Below are 27,500 nucleotides of genomic sequence, written 5' to 3'. Positions count from 1 at the left end.
GGAGGGACTGGATTGTTTTTCTTAAGACTTTCTTCACAACTTTCCAAGTGCAGGGTGCCGCGTGATTCAATTTCCACCCTGGTCAGAGTTTTTCTCTGTCTTTGTGTGGGCCCATTTTCATTAGTAGGGTTAGGGTTAGGAGTTCAGAGTTTTTCTCTGTCCTTGTGTGGGCCCATTTTCATTAGTAAGGCTAACGCTCAAATGGTTCATATGGGGTAGAAAACTAGCACTTCACATTGCACTAGTACTCTAATAGTTAAGTCTGTTGAGATATAAGTGCTACACGGCCAACGTTTGCATAAACGTAACCCTTCTTTGCAATGATATTCTTGCTTCGTGACGTTGCCGTCGTCGGAATGGTCGTCGTTGCCTAACAACGCCTTTCCCAGAGCTTTTCAACCAAGGGTAGGGCGGGAAAGCTGGTTGCCTAAACTTCCTATTCTTGGATTTCATGTGACGTCAAGAATTATCTGACGTTTTTGCGAATGATACAATCTCAACACACTCTCTGATACGTTCCCCAATTAACAACTCTTTGCAGACCTTCGTGGCATCCGAGCTCCTCACACCGTGGAGAGACTTCAAGATCAAGCGCAAGCTATGCTGGGAGAATATTGCCGCAGCAAAAATCCGGAGCAACAAGTCAGATTTGGAAAACTTCTGCTGATGCTTCCTTCGCTGCGATCGGTCAGCCCAAAAATGATAGAAGACCTGTTTTTTCGGGGTGCACTCGACAATGTTCCCATTGAGCGAATGTTGTGCGATATGTTCAAGTCAAGCTGAGTAGATCGTCTCTTAACAGTCTCAGGCGACGTTCACGCAAATCCGGGTGAATTCAACCTCGTGCCAGGACCTCTCCCTTAGTCAAGGGACAGGTCCTGGGAACGAATGCCCAATATCTTTGCTTGTGTCACTCGCTTCCTCTGTGTCCTCATTGTGCACATTTGCCTATGCGCATGTGTAAACATTAGGTTTCATTAGCCAATACCTTGCCTTAGAGTGGACTAAGGGACTATGCCAAGAAACCAGTATTGACAAAGATGTCGTTTTCAAATTCATTGGGATTAGTGTGGACAAAGCACAGAAAATGAATATACTTTAAAAAATTCTGGGTGTAAAAAAATAAAGAACATGCAAAGCGCTGCTTAAATATACTGGGCCAGCGCACTTGATGGACTCCTTAGTGAGTCATGTTGAAGCTTGCGTAGAATATAATGCTTCTGGCTTGAAATTAAAATAAATCGAAAACCTAAGATGAAACAACGTAATCAATAAGTTAGTTTCCAAAAAATAAGATTTGCTTCAATAGAGGTATTTTGCTTCAGGTTTATGGCAAACGTCATTCTCGTCCCTGGTGCCAGCTCGTCTTTTGGTCAGAACATAGACTCTGGCCACAGCCAAAGCCGTAGCACTTCCGTCTTTTCTGCGCATTCTCAGAAATTTGAAACAATAAAGGTCGTCAATGGCTACAACCATTCTCGTCACCAGAGCCTCGGATCGACCAAAGGCTCTGGGAAACTCTGTATAGGAGAACATGCGCCGTACAGTTCTCATAGCCAAAAACTTACGGCGCCTGCGCACTCCTCGCTCTAACATGAATGCACCAATGAGAGGCGCTTTTGATTGTTCTTCACGAAAACCAATGAGAAGACACTTTGTTTCAGGGTTCCCCAGAGCTCTTCTCTCCCTCAGTCAAGAGGAGAGCTCTGGGGTCGAGATTGTGCTACAACGAGAACGTCGTCTCAAAAAATATATGAGGGAGCTTACGAAACGAGGACAACGACGGCTACGAGGACTTCATTTAAAAATACAAATCCGCGTTATTCATATCACTACGAAACTATTTCATGTCGTTTCGCGTTAAAAATGTGTAGTAATGTCGAGGAATTAAACTGGTATGACTCGGTTGGAAGCGTAGAGAGAGAACTGAAAATTCATCGTCATGTGCTAACGTCCTCCACAGAACCTTGAATTTGGTCATTTCACGTCGTCATTTAGGAGATGACGGCAAAGAAATGTACCAAAATGTAAAACGCACGTGAAGAGTGTGCAGAGCCATTGTTTTTGCTCACTAAACCTCGTCGTTGCCGTCGGCGTCGTCGTTTCGTAAGCTCCCTATTTATTCGCGATATTGCAATTACTTCGTGACTATTGTAAGATTCTTAATGCGACAAAGGTGTGGCAGTTCCTCAAGAATGAAACTGATATGAACGGCGCTTCATTTAGGGGGACAAAATCAAAATAATATTTTTTTTCTCAAGTTCTGACGTTCTCCATAAAAAATCTCAAATTCGGTCATTTCACGTCGTTGCCTTGCCGACGATAGTAAAGAAATGGGCAAAAGATGAAAAATGCACGTGCAGAGCGTGCAAAGCTATTGTTTTTGTTCACTAAATATGCAAATTTGGTGACGTTCTCGTTGCCGTCGCTGTTGTCGTTGCTAAAGCTCTCGTATTTTGGGCTGTGTTCACAGTCCTATTCTTGGCGCTGACCAAAAGAAAAGCGAACTCTGGGACGAGAATGGGCAAACGTAAGGGTGGAATTTTGAGTTTCCAATTGGTCAAAAATCAAGCAAACTCAGTGTTTGATTTTAACTCATTTTTTACCTGCTTTCTACAGATGTCGCCGAGCAAACTTCTTTGAAGATAGATAGAAATGTTAGAATAAGATTTTTTTTATGTTTTTACTTCAAGCAGCGGCCTGTTCCTGGCCGTTTACGAGAGTAGGTCCCCTATACTTTTTTCGTGAAATATGGTTGGGATTTTTTCTTTCGAGAAACGTGATTCAAGTTTAATATATTCAATCGGGATTTGTGAATGCTAATGTCGATTTTTACGTGAACGTGTTGCAATTTTCGGAATTATCCAAGTCGCGTGAGAAGTCTCAATATTTTTATGTAAATATATTTTGCAGAGGGGTATAGTGGACCCTCTCATGTAAACACAGTCCTAAATCTCGACAGCACATAACGAGTGCTGTTAACACTTCTGGAGATTCACAGGATTTGTTTGAGTAATTAATTAATCGTCAAGTTCAATCCTGAGATAAAAGAACCACCATTGCCTGAAAAAGCGACTTTCATATGACTTTGAAAAATAAACGTAAAAACAGAGCGTCAATTCAACAAAAATGTAAAATCAGTTTAATTGGCTTATCGAACAAAAACAAACAAGCGCGAATTTTCATTCGCTTAAAAAAGGCGAATGCAAACAACGTCATCTCTCCATGGAACTTTCTGGAAAGCTATTGGCATTTCACTTCGACGTCATTTGAAATGCAGTAATGTGATTGGGCAATCGAAGTGTTTACTGCCCATATTAGGAGTTTCCTTGGCGGGAATAAAGGGGAGGTTTTTCCGTGAAACAAATTGCGAATACTTTTTCAAGGTCATACGAAAGTTGCTCCATACCAAGAGCTAACTGCTGTTTTATAATTTGATTGAGGAAGTTGTTGCGCTAGAAAATGTGAGAACTAAACCAAGCTTTTTCAAGAAGTAGGATAATAGTATTTTATTGGGTTTTTTGGGTGGTTTGTCACAACAGTTTAATTCTTGTAAATATTTCCTTTTCGATTACTTTTTTGTGAAAACAGTTATGAATTATTGGGAAATTCGTTACAAACGTCAAAAGCAATAGCCAATCAGAAAGCTAGGAAACCACAGCGTACAACCTATGCAAGGCGCTAAGAAACGATTCAAGTTTTGATAATTCTTTGTGATAATTTTTTAGTCTTCTTAGAACGAACCAAATTGACTTTTTTCACTATTTAGAACTTTTTTTTAAATACAAACCAAGCTTTTTTCCTAACTGAGTAACTAATTTTAAACGTTCATTTGTACCACTTGAAGGATATTTACTTGTACAAATGGATTTTTTTCACTTGTGTAAATAATAACATTTTGTTGCTGTATTTATATCAGTAAACATGGTCCAAAAGTGTCTAAAGTTTACAGAATAAAAATTTCATAGTAGAGACCCAGAGGAGGAATGAATAGTACCCCATAATGCATAGCGATTCCTTTTATATTTTCCACTGAAATCGTGACGTAATCAATATCTTCCAGCCACAACGCAGAGGCGAGCAGTGCTGCTTAAAGAGATGCCGAAATGACGTCTTGGATACTATTCATTCCTCCTCTGGTCTATACCAAAGGTAGACGGTGCACAGTCCCCTATTTTTCCTGTTTGATTGTCGGGATCGAGCACAAACTGCTGCCATCTTTGTTTTAAAAACAGCGAGCGCGAACTGGGGAGAGCGACATAACCTAGATAGCGGGATAGCGGCAGTTTGTGCTCGATGCCGACGATCAAACGGGAAAATAGGTGACTGTGAACAGTCTACCTCTGGTATGGACCAGAGGAGGAATGAATTGTATCCCAGACGTCTTTTCGGCATCTCGTTCCAACAGGAATAGCAAAATGGCGCGCTCGGTTGATGAAATACACGATCTTCTTCGTGATTATTTCGTAGGTTTAATTTGTCGATTATAATGGTGAGTGATTGGTGCCTGTCAATATTTCATCACTTGCGTTTAATTTCTGACATTTATTCATCAAGACTCACCGAAGATTACTCATATTTTGATAATTCAAAATGTGGTGGTTTCACAATCTGATCACTGACCCCAAGAGAGGTCATGAATAATAATATGGATTAGAGTTTTTAACAAATATGGACTTCACTCATGCAGATCGATGGTGAAACGATATTTTTGGCGGAGAAGTACCCACATTTTCTCATACTTTCGGAGTCCGCAAGTGACACTTGAGCCCGCAAGTTGCACTTGTAATTTGATCATTGTGTTTGAAAGCGACCGCAAAAACACGGATTTCAGATTTAACTCACTTTTCTTTGATTTCCTATGTTGAACAAAGGAATAATTAATTCGAACCAGCAAGGGAGACGTACACATCCACAGATCGCCTCTCAACAACATCGGGTATTACGCATCGCCGCTGTTTGCAAATTTTGCTTCCTCGAGAAATGTTTCCTGGGGGCGCAAACGGGGAAGCATTTGCTTCTGCAACAATTAACAAAGCAACGAAGAAACAAAGAGGCGGGCGTGCGAGGGGACGCGCGTGAGGGACTGGCCACCGTACAGAGATTCTAAAAGCTGACGTTTCGAGCGTCATCCCTTCGTCAGATTCGCTCTGACGAAGGGCAATTTTATCCGCTACCACAAGTCCTGGGACAGCGTAATCTAAATTGGGGATCATGCTTCATTTGTAGCAAACTGACAATGAAGGATAATCCTTCATTTGAGGAAGAGATCGTGTTGAAAAAACATGATGGTCTCTTACACAGACCTTGACATCTAATTTCCCATAAAGCCATCATCCAGATCCTTCTTTATCTGCGGAATTTTGTTTTTTTCTCCTGCGCGTAATCAATTGAGCATTACAGTCGCATGAATCTATTTAATAGGAACTCCTTGACAAGAGGACCCTCTTTTAATTTTCTTATCATGTGTGGAAGACGCCGAAGTAAAGGCGCCCACAAACGAGGAAACATTGTTTCCTGAAATGTTTCCTCGGCGCGCAAACGAAGAACAAATTCAGAAACATTTTTGCTTCCTCAAGAAATGATTCCTGGGGCGGCAAACGGGGAAACATTTGCTTCTGCAACAATTAACAAAGCAACGAAGAAACAAAGAGGCGGGCGTGCGAGGGGACGCGCGTGAGGAACTGAGGAGAGCGGAACCTGCGCCTCCTTTGTCTTTCTCTGCGCGTGTTGTCCCTTCCTCGCACGCGTGCTGTCTGGCACCCTTGTTAAAAAAAGAAAACAAAAACAAAAAACAAAACAAAGCAAAACAAAACAAACAAAAAAAAAGGGCGAAATCTATTTCTTAGAGTTCTCAGTCACTGGCCCATACACAGTGGACAGCGGCTTATTAATGAGCTCTTGTTACAGACAGCAATGAAAAAAATCCTCAACTGCTTGCGACGAGTCAATCCGTCCTTCCTCTCAGACAAAGTATAATCAAAGCTGACAAAAACGTCACATAAAAATAGAACTTTGCACCAAATCCTAAATTTTTCGCGATTATTCCATCCCGTCGAGGTCGCACTAGTTCGGCGAAGTATCCAAAAAATAAGATGGCTCGAACGGTTTCAGAGAACAAAGCAGGGAGCTTAAGCACGCACGTTTTTGAGACGCGGACGGCAACCGGAAGAGAATATTTCGCGTGCCAGGACAGTGGTGTTTCCCAGATGTTTATACTAATCATCCCTGATGATATATACTTGGCGATGTAAATGTGGTTGTGTGAAGACAAATCAAAAGGGAAAACAACTCACTTTCGGTTACCGCCCGCGTCTCAAAAACGCTTGTGCTTAAGCTCCCTAGCTAATAGAAGAAGTCAGACCGCGCTTGACGAAATATTGGCAAATCAAAAAATCTATATATCACAGCCGTTTAACCAGCCTTGCAGTATTATTTTGTTTTAAATCTACAAATTATTTGCCGGTTACAACTTCCAAGATCCGGCGCTTCCACTTTGTTCAGCTGGCTCTTGTATAAAAAAAATTGTCTACATGTAAATTTGTTAAATTATTTCAACTTACATTTTCTCAGCTGATATAATACCTAATACAGCTGGCCCTTGTATAAAAAAAATTCTCTACATGTAAATTTGTCAAATTATGTCAACTTACATTTTCTCAGCTGATATAATACCTAATACGTTGAAAGTTTGCAGAGTTACTAAAGTAAAGGTGTTCTCTCTAGTGCTGGTATACGTTTTAATTTTAAGTTGTTTGAATTTTCGGCCGTCATTCGTGACCACGACGACGATCGACGACGGCGAATAACCGAAATCCCAGGTACCGCGCCCCCAGATTATGACCGAAGTGAACTGGACCTGATCGATCAACATGGCGGTGAGGAAGGCATCTGTTACTGCTAAAGTATGCCTATTTGTCGTACTGGTTTCCACGATCAGTGAGACGAAGACAATGGATGATGGCATAGCTAAAGAGAAGGCAGCAACTGAAGAAGAAAACAAGTACCATGCGATCGACACAGCGTTTCTTCTGGTCATGATGTTTTTGTTAATTATCACCGTTTTGACGGTGTGGTTGTTTAAAGTCAAGCGCTTCCGCTTTCTTCACGAGACCGGTGTTTGTATGATATACGGTGGGTAGAGTAATTTTTGTTGTTGCAATTTAACTCGGCTGTATTGTAAGTTTGTTTGCGGTGTTTGAAATAGATAAAGCTTAGTTTTGTTGGAATTCACGATAGAGAATTAATCTGAGCTCGAGCTTGAACAAGGTTTTAGGCGTTAATTCAGTGTAATAATGCGAATGATTTGCATTCGCTAACTTTCTAGCCTGTTTTCGTTTTCGGATTGTTGCAACACTTACCAAAGCCTTAGTGGTTGCACTATCGTTTTTGGCCTGTTCGCCTGACATTGAGCCGGCGATTTTTGCAGGGGATACAACACTAGCTTTCTATACTCTTTATGAAAGAAGAATAAAAAGTGATATAATTTCTTAGAATTTTCCTTCCTTTTTAATTTGTGTTTATGCAAAGTCAATTCTTTAGATATCTTTTAGGGCTTTCCACTCAGCTAAGACTTCAATGAATCTCAGTTCCAGTTACATATATGTGCTTAGTAACGCACCTGTCACTGTATTTATGGCATCCCTTTGCCTCTGTGATATTTCAAAACGGATACACCTTTTTGACCCAATGGAACAATGGCATCTTCATTCATTCTTATAAGCTCTTCGGGGTCAGGGGACTTGTTCACAGTGGACTGTAGGGCTGACAGCTTGAAGTCTTTGCCTCGTATGTGTACTGTAGCGATATGACCAAGTCGCTTTCAGATCTCAGGATTTACTCTTGAAGTTATCAGTTTGTTTTAGTTGCTAGGCTTAATATATTTTCCAGATACACTTTTCAGCTGTTCTTCATTCAGGTTGTTCAACCAGCGAGACTGGAGAACCTTTGCAAGACTGTTGATCAGCTATTGCTGGGTTAGTCTTTTCCTCAGCATGCATTAGCTTTGCTATTTCATCTAGGAGAGGGTCACTTTCATCAAGCTTTTGCTTCTTAATTACTACAGTCTCCCGTCAGTCAAGATCTGAATTCATGCTTTCTTGGTTTTTTTGGCCGGTTCTGCCGTTTTGGGGTCTTGCATTTTCCCTGAACAAGTGATGCCTGGCCGAGGAGCGATTCGCTCATGGTGGCCATCCGATCTTGTTCATTGAAGCTAAAATAGCCATTGGCCCGTTGCACTGATTCAGGACTTCCCTCTTTATCTTCCATCAAAAGGGCGTCTTCTTTGTTTTCTATATACATGTAGGCTGCCATACAGTAGAAAAAATACGAAAATATCTCCGTAATTCAAGACTTCGACTTGAAGCTCTGAAAAATGATGCTCAACTGCAAGCTCTGGTTTTGCACGCTCTATCTCACGTGACTTCGTAGTGACGGAGACCAATGATGAAATAGAATTAATATTTTTCCTTGCAATGGTAGGAATGGTAATTGGTTTACTAATCAAGTACATCAGTGGGGAAAGCCGAGTCGCAGTTGCTCAACCAAACTGCACCATCAGTAGTGCAACTAAGACACTTTACATCAGTGACGATAAGGGAGACCCGTATTCATATACTTTGTCTGGACTGGTTCAAAAAGACAACAGCACTGAGCTGGGTAGTGAACTGGAGCAAAAGGTATGTTGACACAATCATTGAGACTTAATTTATTTTACTCTGCCTAACGCCGGACAAATTAATTTTACTCGTCAACTGGGGTCATTCTAGTGTGTACCTGATGGGTCATTGGGTTCATCAAAAACTGTGTCCCCTCCATAGGCTACTTCAGAAAATACCATAATACTCTTTGTTTGTCCCCCCCCCCCCAAATTTTGCATATGAAGCATTGTTGCTACACTTTTAGTGTATGTTAACCCATTGACCCCTGGGGGTTCCCCATTGATGAGTAAAATCATCTGGCGGTCAGGGTTCCTGTTAAGTGCCGGTAACCGGTTATTTTTACCGACTGTTCAAGTAAATGTTACCGGCTGTTTCACTGAAATATTTACCGAAATTATCCAAGGAATGTTCGTCTGTTCAAAGGTCAATCCAGCTTGATTTTGCCAACTCATCCCTCGAAACGATGTCCACCATGTTTCCTTCCCATTCCTCCCGTGGCCAGGGGAAAACCCCCATAACCATTATTAAACGTTTACAACAAGGCATCCACGCGTGGAAAATGACAGAAAGGTCTTTGAGAGTTAAGGTTTCAACCAAAGTGTCAGAAAAGTGGTGGTGAGTGAAAATCAATAAAATAGCATAACCTACTTTCCTTTTGCTGAGTATTAAATTAATTTAGCAGCCGCTGGCATGTGACAGCGATCAATACGAATGTCAAGTTAAGACTTGAGCTCGCCAGCCCATGCAGGGGCGTCTGGTAACAAAGTTACCTGCTATTTTTGGTTTTTTACCTCCTGTGCAAAAACTTAGCAAGAACCCTGGGCGGTTAGACAGAGTAACATACTAAGTCTGACGGGTTTAAGCCGGTTTGGTTGTTGAAGGGTTAACTAAATTCTATGTTGTTTATTTGCAGGCAGTTTTTGACCCTGAAATATTTTTCTATATTCTTCTACCTCCAATTATCTTTCATGCTGGATATGATATGAAGAAGGTAGTAATAATATAATACCGTAAAGAGTCGTGTATAAGCCGCACCCCCAACTTTCAAGCTTGATTTTTGGAAAAACATGAACTCCAAAAATGCAGTCTTGTAAAAAAAGTTGGGCGTTTGTTCACAGAATGTTAACAAACTTGATGAAATCTAATGTTTATTTGTAGAATCTTACTGCAAAAAATCAAACATTTCTGATACAAATTGGCTAAGATATTTCTTTTCATCATATTAGAACAAAATTTGGTTGAGTGTATGATGACTGTCATCACTTGGCTAATTTGCATATTTTAAAAACTCGAATATCTAGAGGTATTTGAAAAAAGTAAACAGCATTTCTCTTCTCACGCAGACTACGTGTTTGTTTCAAAATGGCTTAGATAGGAAAGATGCGATTTTCATCATAGTACCACTTTAATTAGATGTTGAGTAGAATGTTTTGTAAGCAATTAGCATTCCAATCTCTTTCAGCGTTTCTTCTTCAGAAACATTGGTGCCATTCTAATGTATGCATTTGTTGGTACAACGGTGTCCTGTATTGTATTTGGGTGAGTGTTTTTATTGGCTTAAAGTGCTACTACAGTGTATGACCAAAAAATTAATTTTTATTTTTCTTTGGATTTTATTACTATATAAACTAAACAGTATGGGACTCCAGTTTTAAGCCTTGCTTTAAAAAAGATACCCCCCTCCCCCTCAAAACCTAGGGAAGGCAAAGAATAGACATTGCACTCCAAAGGCGCCCTTTGCAAGTGCTGGTGACAGGGGGTCCAGTCCTGAGCATCCTTCCCAGGGAAAAATTTGAAATTTGGCCTCTTAGAAGGCATTTTCTGCATTCTGGAGTATGAATTAGCGTATTTGAACAGTCTCCTTTGCATTCTATACAGCAGCGTGCAATGCATTTCATCAGTGTTGTAACCAAAAAGACCTTTTGAGAGTGTCATCTTGTCACACTTCAAATGTTGTTAGCAAATCAGGCAGCTTACACGTCCAAGTACTGAACTGCTGGACTGCTGCCTCAAAAAAGGTACAAGGTGATCCGGAAAGAGAGTCGTGTACAGGAGAGTTCCGGTGTTTTGGGTTTTTGGTGAGCTCTGCATCTAATGTACAGTACATTGTATAATGTGCAATTTTTTGCTGACACACACCTTGTCTGAAAACTAACAAAGGAAGGTCTGCGGATGATGATATAAAAGTTGTTGAACAGCTATCCAACCTGTATACAGATTGAGGAACAAAATCTTGAAAAAAACTCGTTGACTACATCTGGCACTTTAATTAAAACCCAATCCCACCTTTGAAGAGTCTTTCTCCATTGTAAGCCTTATTGATAAGTTAACACACAATCATTTTTTATCGTTACTGTATTGTTTGTACTACAGGTTGCAATAGTCAAATGCAGTGTAAACTAAGTACTGTAATCCATGGCTAGTAAACTTTGCTTATTTTGTTTTTGTTTGTAAAATTTGATATTTAGAGGAACGATGTATGCCTACACCAAGTTTGCCTCTGTACCCAAAGATTTTGTATTTTTAGAGTGTCTTCTGTTTGGAGCCTTGATATCAGCAACAGATCCAGGTGATGCATGTTATAAAATTAAGATCAGTTTCTTTACATTGTAATAATACTAAATGTAGTGTTTGGTTTTTTGTTCTGACTTCAGTGACAGTGCTAGCAATTTTTCATGATCTGCACGTGGACGTGGACCTGTATGCTTTGGTCTTTGGTGAGAGTGTCATGAATGATGCTGTGGCTATTGTTCTCTTTAGGTAAGAGTCCTTGCTGTTAAATTATCCCTTGCTTTAAATTACTAATAGTGCAAAAAAGAGTGACCACTGGATAGTAGCACACTCAGGGAGCTATGTGTAGTAAGATACCGTAAAGACTCGCAGATAAGCCGCACCTTTTTTCCAAAAATTTGCGATCAAAATCGTAGGTGCAGCTTATCTGCGAGACCATTTGGGAAAGGTGCTGTGAATTTTGGTGTTCAGTCTTCCATCGTCTGATATTATGCCTGGTTACACAGCTTCGCACAGTGCATGCAAGAAAATAACAAATTTATGCGCAAAATTATATGGAAAAAGTGCCTTGAATGGAGAAATACCTGTGAACAAATATCAGAATAATATCAATCATATGTCATACGTGGTGGACATGATGTTTATTCTACTAAAGAGCTAAAATTACGGGTTAGATTTTAAAGTATTTTTCGATCCATTGTTGGCGAGTTTGCCTTGGATGAAGACAGAACACTTCATGGTCTCGACTTTGGATTTCTTTCGAGTTTTTTTTCATGAAAAACTTTTTTTCCAAAATTTGAGTTGCTAAACTCGGGGTGCGGCTTATCTGCAAGTGCGGCTTATCTGCGAGTCTTTACGGTATGTGAATGACTACTTTTATATAATTATACTGATTACGTCACGTAAGATAATGTAAGAAAAAAGCAGATGGGTTACAAGTTGAATAAAGAAACAGAGTCAGTGGATTACGTTGTCTTTGCTTGTGTTGCGAACTCATTTTAGAGATTATACAATGTCCTAGACTATTATATTCGTCGTTTTCAACAAGGATGTACGAGATGACGAACGAGTAATTATATTCCCAGGAGTCCTGGGCAAGTGCTCTCCAGCAGTCTCTGTCATCCATCGTCACTGCTATCTCGTTCGTCTCCTTCAACCCTTTGTCTAATCGGAGGCTGTCAACAAAGGCTACTCTCGGTCTCTCTCTGCTCTTCTCCCAAGGTGAAGGGTGAGCTCCAGATGACGTTAAGCATGACCAACTGGTCTAGATTTGATTCTCCCCTCTTCAACTTTGGGCTGAGAAGGACCGTGGAATGATAAATTAAATCATGATGTTCTTTGATTTCAGATCTGTGGAGAGCTACCTCTTAGACAAAACCATCGTTGGTTTTCAAGCTAGTCAGTTCTTCAAATCAGTGGGTGTTTTCATAGGTGTTTTCTCAGGATCTTTCTTCTTGGGTTTCGCAATGGGACTTGTTACTGCTCTTGTATCCTTTTAATTAATCTCCTTTCCAGATTTTGTGGAAACCTGAGTATAGCATACTATAGTCATGAGGTAAATGCATAAGTTAAGGCGTCAAGACTCGCCAAGATGCCTAGACTCTTGTTTGTGAATCTGAGACGGAGACCAAAACATGCAAGACTCTTCACACTGAAATCTTCACAAGGTACCATTCATCACCCGTTCTGGAGGCAAAGGGACTTTTAAAAGGAATTACCGGTATATGATTTTTCAGCAGATGTTCAAGTCGTTGAAGGGAACATAGTTTGGAGTGGACATATGCATGTATGTTATTAACCCATTGATCACAAAACATTTGACACGAAATCACCACAGTTGTGGTCTAGAAGGTAATAAATAACAAAACTTTGAAGACCAGAAAATGTGAAAACAGCACAATACAATTTGATGTTGGAGCTTGCTCACATAGTGTGACTTCTCGCCATCTGGCGCGGGTTTGCTTGAAGCATGGTTATCGTTAACCAACGTTAAATACCATGGAAACCTATAGGTTTTGATATCTCTTAACCAATGGTTAGCAGTAACCAGCCTTCGAGCAACTGGCCCGTGGGTGGTAATAGTAAGCTAAAGCAAAGTGACGAGCAAAGATAACAATAATTTGTAATTTTATCATTTGATCCCATTAGTTGTTTTTGGCACCAGGATGTTCAAAAAATATTAACCAATGATAAATCCGTAGTGTACATATATTACTTTTGATTTAATCCTGTGAAATCAATTCTGTGTTGTTGAAATTTGTTCTTTGCATGCGGAGGTAGTGCAGCCCAGTAGTTAGGGTGCGTGCCTTGAGATCCGGATATCTTGGGTTCAAGACACGTTCTGATCACTCAGTGAATTTGTTCCTGGTAGTTCAAAAAATATTAACCAATGATAAAATAATCTGTAGTGTACATATACTACCTGTAGTGTACATATAATAATTATTACCTGGTTCAGATCCTCAGCTGCACTTGTAAATAGTCAACTAGCTTGCTTCCGGCCAGTTGGGATTCTTATCAGTTGTTGTCGAAGGTTCTGTTCTGTCGTGATTGTGTTCACTGGCACTGAAAAGCCCCTATGGGGAGTGGTCAATTAAGTATGTAACTATGTATCCTTGACACCACAAAAAATAAATGGATACTTTAGATAACAAAACTTACAAAAATCTCAGACTTTCCATTGCTGGAGACAGCTTTGTTCTTTCTTCTGTCATGGACAACATTCCTCATGGCTGAGGCAGCAAATCTTACTGGTACGTCTTGGCAAGACCAACAGAATAATGATTTTCAGGTTTCTAGGAGTTAGATAATTATATTATTAGTAATGGTTGATGATATCAAATTGAAGGTATTTGCTGACAGAATCCTTTTACCTGGGGCTGTCAATATGTGTCAAAGCAGCGGGCTACTATGAACTGCAAATTCAACTCATTGACTCCCAGGGGTTCCCCATTGACGAGTAAAATCGTCTGGCATTAGACAGAGTAGAATACTAAGTCTGGCCGGGTTATCTCAGTGTGGGTTTTAAAGGAGGAGGGTGAGGATGTGACCCTCTTCCTGTACATTTGTTATTAATGACTGGTCACGATCAATAACATTTATTACATGTAAATCAGGAAGTGTTTGGTGTTGTACATGAAGGCGTGTTCTAAAATGGCAGAGGCCTGGGTCCAGGTGAGTAGACCTGATGTCATGGCCATGCTCTTTAAATTTTATCTTGCCTGGGTCTTATAGTCTCGTCGATGCATGTAAATTTCATTGCCTGAGGAGGGTTTATAGCAGTATGCAGTCGAAATGTGTCACGATGTACACCTCATGTAACAAGATCGTGACACAAACGATACTACTTTTGAATTTATAATGTTATTGTCATAAAATGATTTTTTTGCTACATGTACATGTATGTGCCCTCCAAAAGACGGCTTTTAAAGCAGTCTGCTTTTTGGTAAATTATTCATGTTTTAAGGAAACAATACAATGGCTTGAGGGTGTTTAAAATCATGTAAATTTACTCTAATAGTTTACTATAATACAATATACTTAAGCGGGGTAGAGCGCTAAAAATCTTTGGCACGACCAGTCTTCTACACATGAAAAAGTGAAAACCACCCCTTACCATGTTTGTTATATTTCGTTTTTAATAGGTATTGTAGCAGTTCTTTTCTGTGGTATATCACAAGCACATTACACTTACAATAACTTGTCAGAAGAATCTAAACGGACCACTAGACAGGTGATCTTTGGTGTGGACAGTCTTGCTAATAATCGACATCAGTGGAAATCTAATGCTAATGGTTATTAAACTCTTACGTGTAATTGTAATTGCTTTTTAAAGCCTATTAAGTAATGTTTAAAAAACGAGAGGCAGGGTTCAAAAACACGAGGCGTAGCCTTAGACCCGATAAAACGTGCTGCAAGTTTTTTGAACAGCTGCAAAAACATTCCACAAAGGAAAGAAAGGAAAGGAAAGGAAAGGAACTTTATTTAAGTGTCTTGTAGATTTAGTGCTGGAGCACTAATTGGGGACACTGTTAGGTGAAATTAACAATTAACACAACAATTCAAATGTTGGTTTTTGAGGAGAGGGGAAACCGGAGTACCCGGAGAAAACCTCTTGGTGCAGAGTAGAGAACCAACAAACTCAACCCACATATGACGCCGAGTCGAGGAATCGAACCTGGGCCACATTGGTGGGAGGCGAGTGCTCTTACCACCGCCCCATCCCTGCACCCCTCGGGAGTCTGGTAGAAAGGTTCGTAGTTTGTAGGCTTTGCAGTGAGCCTGTATGCTACATTTAGGTTATTGAATAACAAAAGAAAAAAACTGAACGATAAAGGAAAAAAGTCATTACAGTGAGGCTTTGATACAAGTACTGTATTAACCTCTATTTTTGGGTATTCTTTTGTGCAACAAAATTGATATAATTCGTTTGAGTTGCTTGCAGAAAAAAAATACAGAAAGAGCACTACTTACAGCAAAGCTCTTTATGAAATTAATGTAGAACTGTAAAACTCCTCTTTCATATTCAATCAAGGCTTCATTAAAAAGATTTTAGTTCATCTTGAGTTCACTGACAATACTTGACTTTAATGTAAAGTTATGTCAGTAGTAATAATGAGAGTTTTATCTCTTCTTTCATTGCAGACATTTGCACTATTAAATTTTCTAGCAGAGAGCTTCATATTTTCATACATGGGATTATCTCTTTTTACTTTTCAAAATCATCAGTGGGATCTTGGCTTTATATCATGGACATTTGTATCCTTTGTGATTAAGTTTCTATGAATTGTATGTTATTTTCAATTGTTAAACATTTTGACAAACCTAAGCTAAAGCAAGAGTTACCGATATCTTTAGAGTGAATTGTGATAGATAGAGTTTGGACTGGAAAATATCTCCAGATTTTAAATCTCCAGAGGTTTGTACTTCCAGTCAACTTTTCTTCTCAGGACTACACTCATTAGTAAGAATGATCCAATTCAATCCAGGTTTGGCATGACTATTCTGGTGGTGATGGGTAGGGGGTGGGGGGGATTGTAACCTTAGGTTAGCATAAATTTTTGTAAAGGTTTGGGTTATTTCAGCTTTGGTGCCATTCACCCCCTACCCCCACCTTCTCCACTCAACCCCTAACCCCACCCCTACCCCTCATCTCCTACCCCCCACCCCCAGAATAGTCATGCCGTCCAGAATAGTCATGCCTGTGCTCAGTCCATTTTGTCTTTTAGCAGTATGTCACATGACCTTATACTCATCAATCATTTACTTTGGATTTGATCATTTTGGTCTTCATGGTTTTGCAATTTTGCATTCTGTAAAAAACGAAGAAGAATGTAATCAATGGTACCTCCTATTTTTCTGTGTTGTCAGGTGCCAGTTGTTATGATTTCTTAACTTGTGGTCTGCATAGCTGGCCATGACTTTAGGAAGACTCTGCAATGTTTATCCATTATCCTTTTTACTCAACTTAGGAAGACGTAACAAGATTAATTACAATTTCCAACATATGATGGTCTTTGCAGGTAAATGAATCTGTTCAAGATTGTATTTATTTACCTCTCCATTCCCGAAAATAACTTCTAGAAAATAATTCAAATGCATTCAACAATTAAGGAGTGTTGATAATCAATCATTAGGGAGCCTAAGTGAAAAGGAGGATTGTGGCGGCCTACAAGAACATCATCTGAAGCAACCTTGACACACACATCCAGAGCATGTAGAGCTGTTATTAATTTTTTACTCTTGTTATTTTTGCTTTATAGTCTGTTTGATGTTGTTGTTCCAGTCTAAGCTTGCAAATGCCCTGCAACAATTTTTTTTCACTTTCAATTTATTTATCATGATTACGGTACAATTGTTCTTTTCATTACAGGTTTAAGGGGTGCTGTGGCATTTGCTCTTGCAATGCGCAACACCGGATCTGTTCCACGGCAAATGATGTTGACATCAGTGTTGATCGTTGTCTTAGTAACAGTGATAATTAATGGAGGTGCTACAATGTCAGTACTCACGTTGTTAAAAATAAGGTAATTTGATGTTATGCCAGTTATTAATTAAACGTCATTGTAACCTTAATCTTAGTGTTTGTTGGCTTAATTGTGTGGCAAGTTTATTACCGCATTTTGTGGGATAATGAGTTATGCCGGGAAATTCTGTAAACTTTTTTTGCAGTATGTTAAATTATCACAGGTAGATACATTGTTACAGTATTTATTAGAGTGAGGTGTATGACAACTGCAGACTGCCTACAAATAGTGCTGATAAACTGTCAGAATTTGAGTCTAAGCACACAAGTCATTTCAAATAGCTCTGATAAACAGTATATAAGTCTAAGCACCCATTTTAAAACGATTACCTTTCAATAACTGTGATTTCGGAATTTTCAGTCTGCAAGCTGTGGTCTGTAAGTGTCAGACACCAATGAGAATGTCACAATACAACTCACACGATTCTTATCACTACAAGAGGGATCATACATTCAAAGAGTGGTCATTCATGTCTTTCTGATATGGATATTATAATAATTATACATATAATTACATATTAAATATATACATCTTATTCAATGGTTTAACATATAATACGCGGGGATATTTTGTTGCGTACTGTATTTTTCCAAGCAATGAGCAAAATGTCTGCGGGTATCATACACTTTATGTTAAACTATCGAATAAGAGATTTATTATTCCACTACAAAAGGTGTTTTTGATTCAATTTTATCTGGTAAGAATGTTTCTTTAAAAAATGCATCATCTGTCCTTCAGGGCCCTTGCGAATGATGTAAAGAGCACAGAAAGCCAGCTAAATGTCCTTTATTTGATTGTATAAACGAAATGATGAGAGACAAGCGATGACAAGCTAAATTCTCAGGCATTGTATCTTGTTGAAAACAATTTATCTCATTGAAAAACTCCCGTTCTGTCTGTATTTTATCTGTTCTAAATCGGTCAAACCGGGACACTGCAGTGTATTACCAACTCATATTTTGCATGTTCTCTTGACCAAATATGGTAAAATGGCGTAATAGTGGAAATATAATAAATGTAATTATTACATGTCCACAAATGCAATTCAATTCACAACGCTTTGCAGAAATGCAACGAAGTTTCCCCTCACATTTCTCTCCAACTTCAACATCACTTGTGTCCACCACAAGGTGTTCCTGACCATAGACTCCAGAAAGATAAACAGCTACACTTACCCTAACCAAAAATAACGCTGACCCAATCGTTACCCTTACTTTGGAATAGGTAGCAAATGCGTAGACTTTTACTTCACACTTTCAGTTGGATATAATTTACAAATCGGGGTGTAAAATGTAATTATTATTATAAGCATTTCTGGACATAACTGGTCCTATAAGAACTATATAAATTAGGTACATGTAGTTACTTAATACATACTAATTGTTTCAGAGTCGGTGTGGATCCAGAAGAAGAAGACAAGAAATCAACTTTTGTTTCGGTCAGCACTGTAGGTTTGATGTTACCTTTGTGAGCCCGGCTGGAAATCTTGCCGAGATCTTGCCAAGATTCTTATTTCTTTCGATCTGTCAGGCAAAGATTTCATGGAAAGCGCGTGCTTGTGTTTTATAATAATTATGTAACCCTGCTCTGCTTCTAACACATTTTTCTTTCTAACTGTGCTAAGAAGTGCATTAACAAGAGTTTGCATGCATTCCAAGAGGCCAACTTGCAGATTTTACTCTAACACCAGATGTTACTCATCACTTGAGAGACCCTTAATGGTTGAAAGGATTAAGATCTTGTAAGATTTCTTGCAAAATCTGACTAATCTTTGCTGCTAATAATATGAGTAATAATTAATACTTAATAATAAATATTAGTCATAATTATGAATGAAATTGATTGTTAATTTTATGAAGGTTGCAATAATCGTAACCTTCATGAAATAATTAATGATCGGGATTATATGCTGATGTGTTTGATCACTCCAAACAAGTTTTTCTGCCTTTGTCATTGATCACAGATGACATTACACTATTGAAAATAATGTGGATTTAATAGAAGCATGTGTGAAAGTCTCCCCTCCATCAATTTGTTCTGGGTTCAATTCCTGGCTGGGTGTATTGTTTGTGTTAAAATTATAATTATAATAATTATTATAATTATTACTGGTAATTATAATTAATTATTATAATTATAACTTGATATAATTTTATGGTTGGTTGGAACCCTACTTTGCTTTAAGGGGGTCTCAGGGCTGATTTGCACAGTTTAATTTTTGGTGCATGTGACAAATTTACGACAGGACTGTGACATGACTTTTGATTGTCACAGCATTTTAAAACATGTTTTAAAATGCTGCGACATTTTTTTCCGGCATACATGACAATCATAAACAAGTTGTAGGCCTGTTGTAGGCCTGTTGTAGGCTTGTCGCATGCAACAAAAATTGCACCAAATCGGCCCTAAGAGGTTGTTTACAGATTCTCTGGTTTCTTCCTTCATTTAAAAACCGTCACTTCATCATTGATTTGACTTGTAGTCTTCCAAATATTGTAAGTACAGCTTAGTCTTTTTCACAGCTATAGAAGCGTTATCATCATGGTCATCACCATTATCATAATATTGCATTAATGATGATGACAATGACATTTGTTGTCATTGACATTGAATTAATGATGATGACAATGGCATTTGTTGTCAGCAATATTGAATTAATGATGATGGCAACATTGGTATTTGTTGTCATTAATATTGCACTAACAATGGTGACAATGGCATTTTTGACCTATCAGCAAGGTGAGCCCTTGGAGACTTTTCAAGGCCAATTGAACATAAATTTTTTTAATATTGTGCTGAAAATAGACTCAACAAATTTCATGAATCCCAAATGGCAGGAGGCAGACCAGCTGCCTATTTGCAAGTGCAGATGAGAAGTTGAAATTGGAAGGATTCAGAACAGTGTTGACAGTGAATGGTCAGAAGAGGACTTGACCCAACTTCATTCTCAATGTCTCTTTGTCAATGAGGAGAGAGCCTCTTCTCGACGACAATAGAGACCGTGGGAACGAGGTTGGGACTTGACCATGGAAACTGGGGTTTTATAGTTGGGCATCACTTGGCCATTCTCGGCCTTTTATCTTTACTGTCATTATCAGCAGACAATTGTTTATCAATAATGATTTTCTAAGAGATTGTTATTTTAATCTCAATAGGAGGAAGATGACTCTTTGCGATCCAGGCAGGTTCATTATGAAAGAGCCTGGCTTTTCAGAATTTGGTATGACTTTGATGTCAAATATCCTTTAAAGCAGTGGAATGTTCTTTTCAAAGCTCCCCTTTTCATTTTATAAAAAATACAGACAGTGAATACAAAATCCTAATTAATCAGATTTAAGCAGTTTTGTGTGTGGTGTATACACAAGAAATAAATTAATAATTATTACAATTGTTGGAGGTTTAAAATGGAAAGCTAATGTGTACTTACAAACAAACAAACATAAAAATAGCAATGGACTATTTGTATGTGTTTACATTCAGTTCAAAAAATGTTTGTACAAGTTATTCGTTCAGTTTGAAGTACCATTTATTGGCTGTCAGTAATAATTAACACAATTATTCGCTGAAGGCGAGGTGAATGTCATTGAATAAAAACCAAGACAAAGTCAAGGTTTTTATTCACCGATAATCACTGAGCCTGAGATGAATATTGTTTTAGTATAATTGCATAGGTGATTATTTGTCAAAATTAATTGTCTGTCACCTTGACAAAACGGCTTGCGGCCATTTTGAAAAAAAGGCTTAGGTGATTATAGCGTAATGATCACCTCAACGGCAACCAATCAGCACAAAGAATTTTCTGTAATCACCCAATAGATGTAATTGTACTAAGATTTTGACAGTGACTGCATGTTATTGTGATTTATACCATCATTTTTGTTTGTCTTTTAACTTGCTCATATTATGTACAGTGTATATCATTTAAAATAATTATATATTTAAGGTAATGTGAAATAAGGCAAAACTTGACCACAGAGCTGAGAAAAGCACTTAAATTACTGGTAGATAATTAAATTTTGTAAAATGTTGAAGATGTGAAGACAACAACAAAGTATTGCAGAGCACTCTTTTTTTCAGGATTAATCCATGTGACCTGATTTTGCTTACATGTATGTGGTAACGTGTTTTTAAATTTTTATGATATTCAGAAAAGACAATAAAGTTAGCAAATGCAAATTGAAGAAATATTTATTTGGGGATAAAACGAAAGAAAGCGTCACGCTTTTCGCTACTCGAGGACTATTACTAATAGAGTAGCGTAGCCAATCAAAATGCAGGATTTGCATTAGTCCACTAGTTGGGTGATACTAATTATGGATAACGGTGTTGCATCACATTAACAAAAATTAATTCACAACCTCGAGGCTGAGATGTAGCTGAGAGTGAAAATCCATAATTATTAAGTGTTCAAATCCTACCATCTGCTATCAACTACTAGTAGATCGAGATGATGAAGGTTACATGTTTCTTGTAAAACTTCCTAGTAAATAATTTTTTACTCTTGCTTCCTTAACTTATCGTACATTTATGAAACCAATTTTTACCAACCATGGTCAACCCTTGACCCAAACCTTGCCAGGCTGGTGTGGTCCACTTGCAAGATTTCTCTCACCACAGCTGGAACCCAAGGTACGAACCGTTCCTGCCTATGGTTTAGACCACATGAAGCCCGACTTTTAATGTTATATACAGGGTGGTATTGGAACTGTTATCACAGGCGACCCAAACACATTTGCTCAGTCAATCTAACGATTTGTAGGGTTTAGGAAACATGAATTGCAGAAAAAGATCGGCTTATCCTAGTTTACAGCTTAACTTACTTTTATTCAAATTTACTTTGTGTCCTTGGGTCAATTTGAGGCGTTCTGGGCTAGTTTTGAAATTTGAATGAAAGATGGGAGCAAATTTCAAAATTAGCCCAGAACACTTCAAAGTCAACAAGGTCAACAAAGACTCAAGGTGAAGTAAAAGTAAGTGTAATATTTTATTTATTTTCCTGGCTGTAAACTAGGATGAGCCAAATTTTTCCTGTAATTCATGTTTCCCATATAAATTCTACAAATCGTTACGTTGACTAAGCATTCAAATTTATATGTGTCTGGCCTGCCTTTGCTGTTATCAGAATTGAGAGCATTGTCAGCTGTCACCCACGCGATCTTTTAATGACTAATTTTCCTGATGGATCATCTGATATTATGCTTCTTAACTTTCAGGTGGAATCTGCAAAAGCAGACAGTGACGATGACATGATCAACATCAATGGCGAGTTGTCATTCACCACTGATGTGATGATTCGACCAACCAGTGGCAGTGTAGTTAGTAATGAACCAAGTGATGTTATGAGAGAAGGTGACCTTGGACTAGGTGCAACAGGTTCTAATCGGGTGTGAATCAGCGCTTAAACATGCAACCGTAGAATTTTCCATTTCTATCAACAGCATCAGTACATGTAAATGCCACAGAACAATAGGTTTAATTGGTGCTATAGAGCGTTTTCATGTGACGTCACGGCGGCCATGTTGGTGTTCCAAAACAAAGAAATGGCAGCCATGATGGTGTACCAAACTAATCCTCCCGGAATTGAACTCTATTTTTATGCAAATACTTGCTTTTGTTTCAGTAATCCGATATGGCGGCTGGTCACGTGAGTGAAAACACTCTATAGGCTCCAATATCTGTGTGAATGAGATCTTTGCATCATGTAACCTTTTATGTAGAATTTCTAAGGTCTGTGATGGGAGCTTATGTACACCAACAACAATTTTGAAGGCTCTGATTAACATTGCAAGTGCCACAAAACAATAGGTTTTATAAGCAAAAACAATGGCTTTGAATGGATAATGGGAGGATGAAGAAATGCCACAGAAGAATAGTAGTTGTAGCAAAAACGAGTGGCTCTTGCACGTGCATTCTCTTTTTCCCTACGTTCCATTTAAGGTTGTGTGATAGCAAATGATGACGAAGTTCTCATTCTGCACTTTTACCTGTTCAGGTCAGTTTAAGGACGGTGCCTACTATTGTTATTGCGCATAGATTCTGTGCATCCTGAGATACTGGGGTTTCATATGGGTGGTGCTTATACTAATACAGGGATATTTTTGTGCGGGCTAAAACTATGGGGAGAAATCAGAACTTAGCAAGTGCTCTTGGTATCCAAGAAGAAAATTGGGGCTAACCATGGATTTTTCAATTTGGAAAAGAACACCCCACAAAATTAATATTGTAGATTAAAGAATAGACCAATTTCTATATATTAAAATTCAGTCCAAAACAAAAAGCCTTATCCCGAGGCTCTAGGGAATAAACTCATACAAATCCAGAGCCTCGAGATGATGTCTTTTGTTTATGCCTGAATTTTAATACATAAATTGTATGAAATTGATGGTCACCCCCATTTTTCTTTTTGGATTACAATAACACTTGTTAAGATATGCTTTTCCAGCATATTCTTGAGCCGCACAAAAATACCTTTCGAATTAGTAGGCACAGTCCTTAATTTCTGGACAGTGAGTGTTGAACAACTTGAAATAACTTGGTTTGTAAAACCAATAAAGAAATCTCTTGCAAATACAGTGTGTGTGTGTGTGTGTAACTGACGTCCTTGTAGAGGTCAAAAGAACCATTGTTACTCTAATTAGGCCTTGCTAATTAGGTATTGTTTCCTGGACATTAATTAAATTTTGGATCCGGTATATGAGAGACTAGCCAAAACCTTGGCCTGTGCTTCATGTGAAGTCTATACTTGGATAAAGTTATCATGATAATAATAATTATTATTATACATTGGTGTCATCAAGGCAATTTTGATTGGCTATAATCAAGCAGCTAATTCTTGCTTGCTCCGTTTCTCTTATGTCATACCTACGGACAATATTTTTATGCATGCAGAAGTGACGTCACCTACTGGTAACACACTAACCAGCAGTTTGATCAGTTTTGTCATGGCGGAGCTCAGCTCAGGAATATGCATAATAAAACAATTATTGGATTCGGTTTTTGCATGATGGCGGTAATTAATATCACTAAAAAATTCAACTTGAAGGCCTCAGTTTGTGATATCCCCCTCAGCCTTCGGCTTCGGCAGATAACACAAACTTTGCCCTTGATAATTATCACTATCATGCTCAACCTCATCCAATAATAATTGTTAATTATCATGGCATTTGAATACCCGGGGCTAGTTCTGAACACGGTTAGGAAATTTCAGCCAAATTGTAGTTAGTCTAAACTCCTTATAGATAGCAAACTTTTGAAAACAAATGATGTACAGTAAGTGTTAATTTGACAATAGTTATTATGAAATTCATTTTCTGGATTTGAGATTATATATGACTCGAGGTTTGTGAAGCATGGTCAATCATAGAAAACTTGTAAAATTAGGAACATGAACAGGTTAAAATTTGACATTAAATTTATAAATTTAAGGCTTAAAGGCCCACCTTTCACTGAAAGGTATTGCGTGCCTGGGAACAAGTTTCCTAATGTATATGAAATTCATCCAGGCAATTAGATTGCTATGATAAGCAATGCGAATTCCCATAACATGAACAAACGGTCGAAAAGCCTGTCAATTGAAGATGGGCCTTTACTAAATAAAAGAACTAAAAATTATTATTCATGATGGATGTGTAATCATTAACAATCTTATAGTGCGCATCAAATCAAACTTCTGAATATTGCACATTAATGAATCCTTTTGTTTTTTCAATAGTGGCAATCATTTTAGCAGACCAGCACTGCAGACAGTGTTGGAAGAATGGGGACCCCTTCTTCCTTTGCAAGCCACATTTCATTTTTGACTCAGCTTTTCAGCACCGTGACACGACAGTGCATATCACCCTCTCTCAGGTATTAGGGACCTTTAGATTCTATGACGAGAACGACTATGAGATTTGATTGCCCATTTTAAGCAAAAATACCTAGAAGGTTTATAACCTGGACGATTAATCTTGCTCTTTGTTAGCAGTGTAGGTTGTTATTCTTATTGCTGGTAACTGAGCCTTTTTGCTGATCGAAAAGTGCCAAAACTGTTACCGTGTTGGCGACTTGTTTTGACCTGATGATATCTTTGCCAAACCTTGTACTAAAATGATGACAGTTATCACGTTTTCCCCGCCAAAATGACGCTGGTTTGCACGCGCTCACTGTTGTTCTATGAGAAAATCTCATACTCTTAGTCGTTCTCGTCCTAGAATCTAAAGCTCTCTATTGACCAACTGCAAGCAGTGGTATCTGTTTTGTCCCTCAACCCTTGCTGTAAAAATGATTGATGGCAGTAAAAAACAAAAGCACAAATTGCAATAATTTGAAGTCTAAGGTTTGCATGTTTCTTCAAATTAATTTAAAGTACTTCTTATTGTGTTGTTCTCACGTCATGTTGCTGCATTCTTTATGCTAAAAGCAATGTCAAGTGAAGAATACTTATAGTTAAAATTAATGTTGTACAATGCTGAGTAATTAGTTGCAGAACTTTGTTAATGCAAGAGAATGTACTATTAATTTTTGATCACAGATCACCTTTCATGTACAGAGCATCTATGCTCTCACTTTAACATTAGGTAAAACTCATTGACTAATAATTATTTCTCATATTTTACAAAAACTGCTGTAACTAGATTTATGAATCGAAGTCGTTTTAAATAAATTCAAATTAAAATCAATAAAGGCAGTGTGTGAATTCACTTTAAAAGGATAGGGTTTTTCAACTTTGGTTACTTTGCAAATCAGCAAAACGTACTAGGCTTTCAATCAATGATATGTTACTCCCTGCGAATTACTGGGAGTAACGTATTGCGAACAGCCAAATGAGTGAGTGAATGATGGGAGAGGCAAAATCTGCGGCATTATGCAGCACATCCTGTTGTCAACAAATAAAAATACAACACAACTAGTGGATCACTTTTTGGATTAGCTAATAGTAACTGGTTTTCTCTGGGTCGAGACCAAGTGGTCATCTTGAAGGGAATAACAATAAAAACACCAAACAAGAATTACATGTAGTTCATAGCGTTCCAATCATAAGAAATTAAATGGCAAATTTCAACATTGTCAATAAGACAGTTGATAAAAGGTGACTTTAGGAAACATCAAAATCAGTGGAAAGTGATGGTAAAAAAAAAGAACTCTCCCAAATTCAGTAGAGAATCCCTTTCCAGTAGAAGGCTGATAACCATTCAAATCCAAGCAAAAAATATCAATAATACCAGGTGGAAAGATGTTTATGCTCATGAGCCAAATATCTTTTTTCTGGGATGGCCGCAAAAATTAATTGGCTTTTGTTGTGAAGAAGGATGATTAATTTAAGGACCACTCCTACTAATTCAAACATATTTTTGTGTGGTTTATGAATATGTCGGAAAAGCAAATATTGACGAGCGTCATTGAAATCCAAATTTTAAAAAAAATGGGGTGGCCATGCCCCCGGGGGTTGGGGCGGGGGAATTTTGAAAAGAACCCCTAAGAGGTACCAAGATCCTGTCTTGTGGGCGTGGCATGAAATTTTTTCACCCCCAAGAGGTACCAAAGTATGGGTTTTAATTAGACAAAATTAACAATTAGTTAATTGTCAAATGTCTCCTATCATAATTTTTCGGCTCAATACCCTAAAAGGGACCACTAAAGCGCCCGCTGTGGGCCTTTTGCGGCTGAACACCCTTTAGAAGAGGTACCAAAACCACTTTTTTAACCCCTAAAAAGGTATGACGAGCACCCCATCCTTTTTATATGGGAATCCCCCCCCAACAGCACTTGCTAAGTTCTGCTTTCTCCACATAGTTTTAAACTGTGCAAAAATATCACTGTATTGGTTAGAACTACCCATAGGAAACCAGAGTATCTCAAGATGCAAAGAATGTAATAACAGTAGTAGGCACTGTTAGATCAATTTCCAGTTACAAATCACAGAGCAGTCTTGTTCAGTTTGTCCAAGTCAATGTTTCTGCCACGCAAGTCGTACTGCGCATGGTTGCATTTATTGTTTGACAAGCGTTTTTCATTTTCAGATAATATTTTTAACCATATCCAGTCACTCATTTGTCCACATTTGAGGACAGTATTTTAGAATCCAATCGGCATGCAACTGGTAATGGTTTGCAAGCTCGGAGTTGATGCTTTTTAGGATAGGATAGGATAGTCCAGAACCAGTGTTTCTCCACTCTTCTGTCAAAGTACAGTTCAAAATAATCTTAAGACACTTCATTATTCACAAACAAGACTTTTCCTCTGTGACTGTAAGTGTAGAATGAAGGTCTATTACCCAGTGATTCCCAGCTCCTGAGATAAAAATTTGACAGAGAAAATAAAA

General features: G+C 38.3%; 3 protein-coding genes across 5 annotated transcripts in view; 2 read left to right on the top strand and 1 right to left on the bottom strand.

Annotated features, from left to right (window-relative positions):
- Window positions 1-3,973, top strand: part of LOC138029396 (nuclear receptor subfamily 2 group E member 1-like) — an 11,430-nt gene extending 7,457 nt beyond the window's left edge. For both annotated transcript variants that reach the window (XM_068877149.1, XM_068877148.1), the window contains exon 4: window positions 542-3,973. In XM_068877149.1, coding sequence (XP_068733250.1) covers window positions 542-783 — 242 coding nt within the window. In that variant the 3' untranslated portion in view covers window positions 784-3,973. The remainder of the gene's footprint in view (window positions 1-541) is intronic.
- Window positions 3,974-6,869: 2,896 nt separating this feature from the next.
- LOC138029230 (sodium/hydrogen exchanger 6-like) lies at window positions 6,870-25,861 on the top strand. 2 transcript variants are annotated; one of them, XM_068876944.1, is made up of 16 exons: window positions 6,870-7,134; window positions 8,482-8,678; window positions 9,574-9,651; window positions 10,123-10,199; window positions 11,129-11,229; window positions 11,315-11,420; window positions 12,520-12,658; window positions 13,819-13,924; window positions 14,816-14,904; window positions 15,816-15,929; window positions 16,582-16,693; window positions 17,044-17,197; window positions 18,587-18,635; window positions 20,353-20,437; window positions 21,723-21,826; window positions 22,411-25,861. In XM_068876944.1, the coding sequence occupies exons 1-16, from the start codon at window positions 6,873-6,875 to the stop codon at window positions 22,585-22,587; spliced, it is 1,950 nt and encodes a 649-aa protein (XP_068733045.1). In that variant the 5' UTR covers window positions 6,870-6,872; the 3' UTR covers window positions 22,588-25,861. The 2 variants fall into 2 exon arrangements, with proteins under 2 accessions (XP_068733045.1, XP_068733044.1); XM_068876943.1 differs by having other exon boundaries at window positions 18,587-18,644.
- The window catches only part of LOC138029231 (ER membrane protein complex subunit 5-like), a 4,755-nt gene continuing 2,378 nt past the window's right edge, over window positions 25,124-27,500 (bottom strand). The window contains exon 4 of the mRNA XM_068876945.1: window positions 25,124-27,469. Within this exon, the coding sequence (XP_068733046.1) occupies window positions 27,382-27,469 (88 nt within the window). The 3' untranslated portion in view covers window positions 25,124-27,381. The remainder of the gene's footprint in view (window positions 27,470-27,500) is intronic.

The sequence above is a fragment of the Montipora capricornis genome, chromosome 13, assembly GCF_036669925.1.
Source record: "Montipora capricornis isolate CH-2021 chromosome 13, ASM3666992v2, whole genome shotgun sequence".
Lineage (NCBI taxonomy): Eukaryota > Metazoa > Cnidaria > Anthozoa > Scleractinia > Acroporidae > Montipora > Montipora capricornis.
This window is presented reverse-complemented; position numbering and strand designations above follow the sequence as displayed.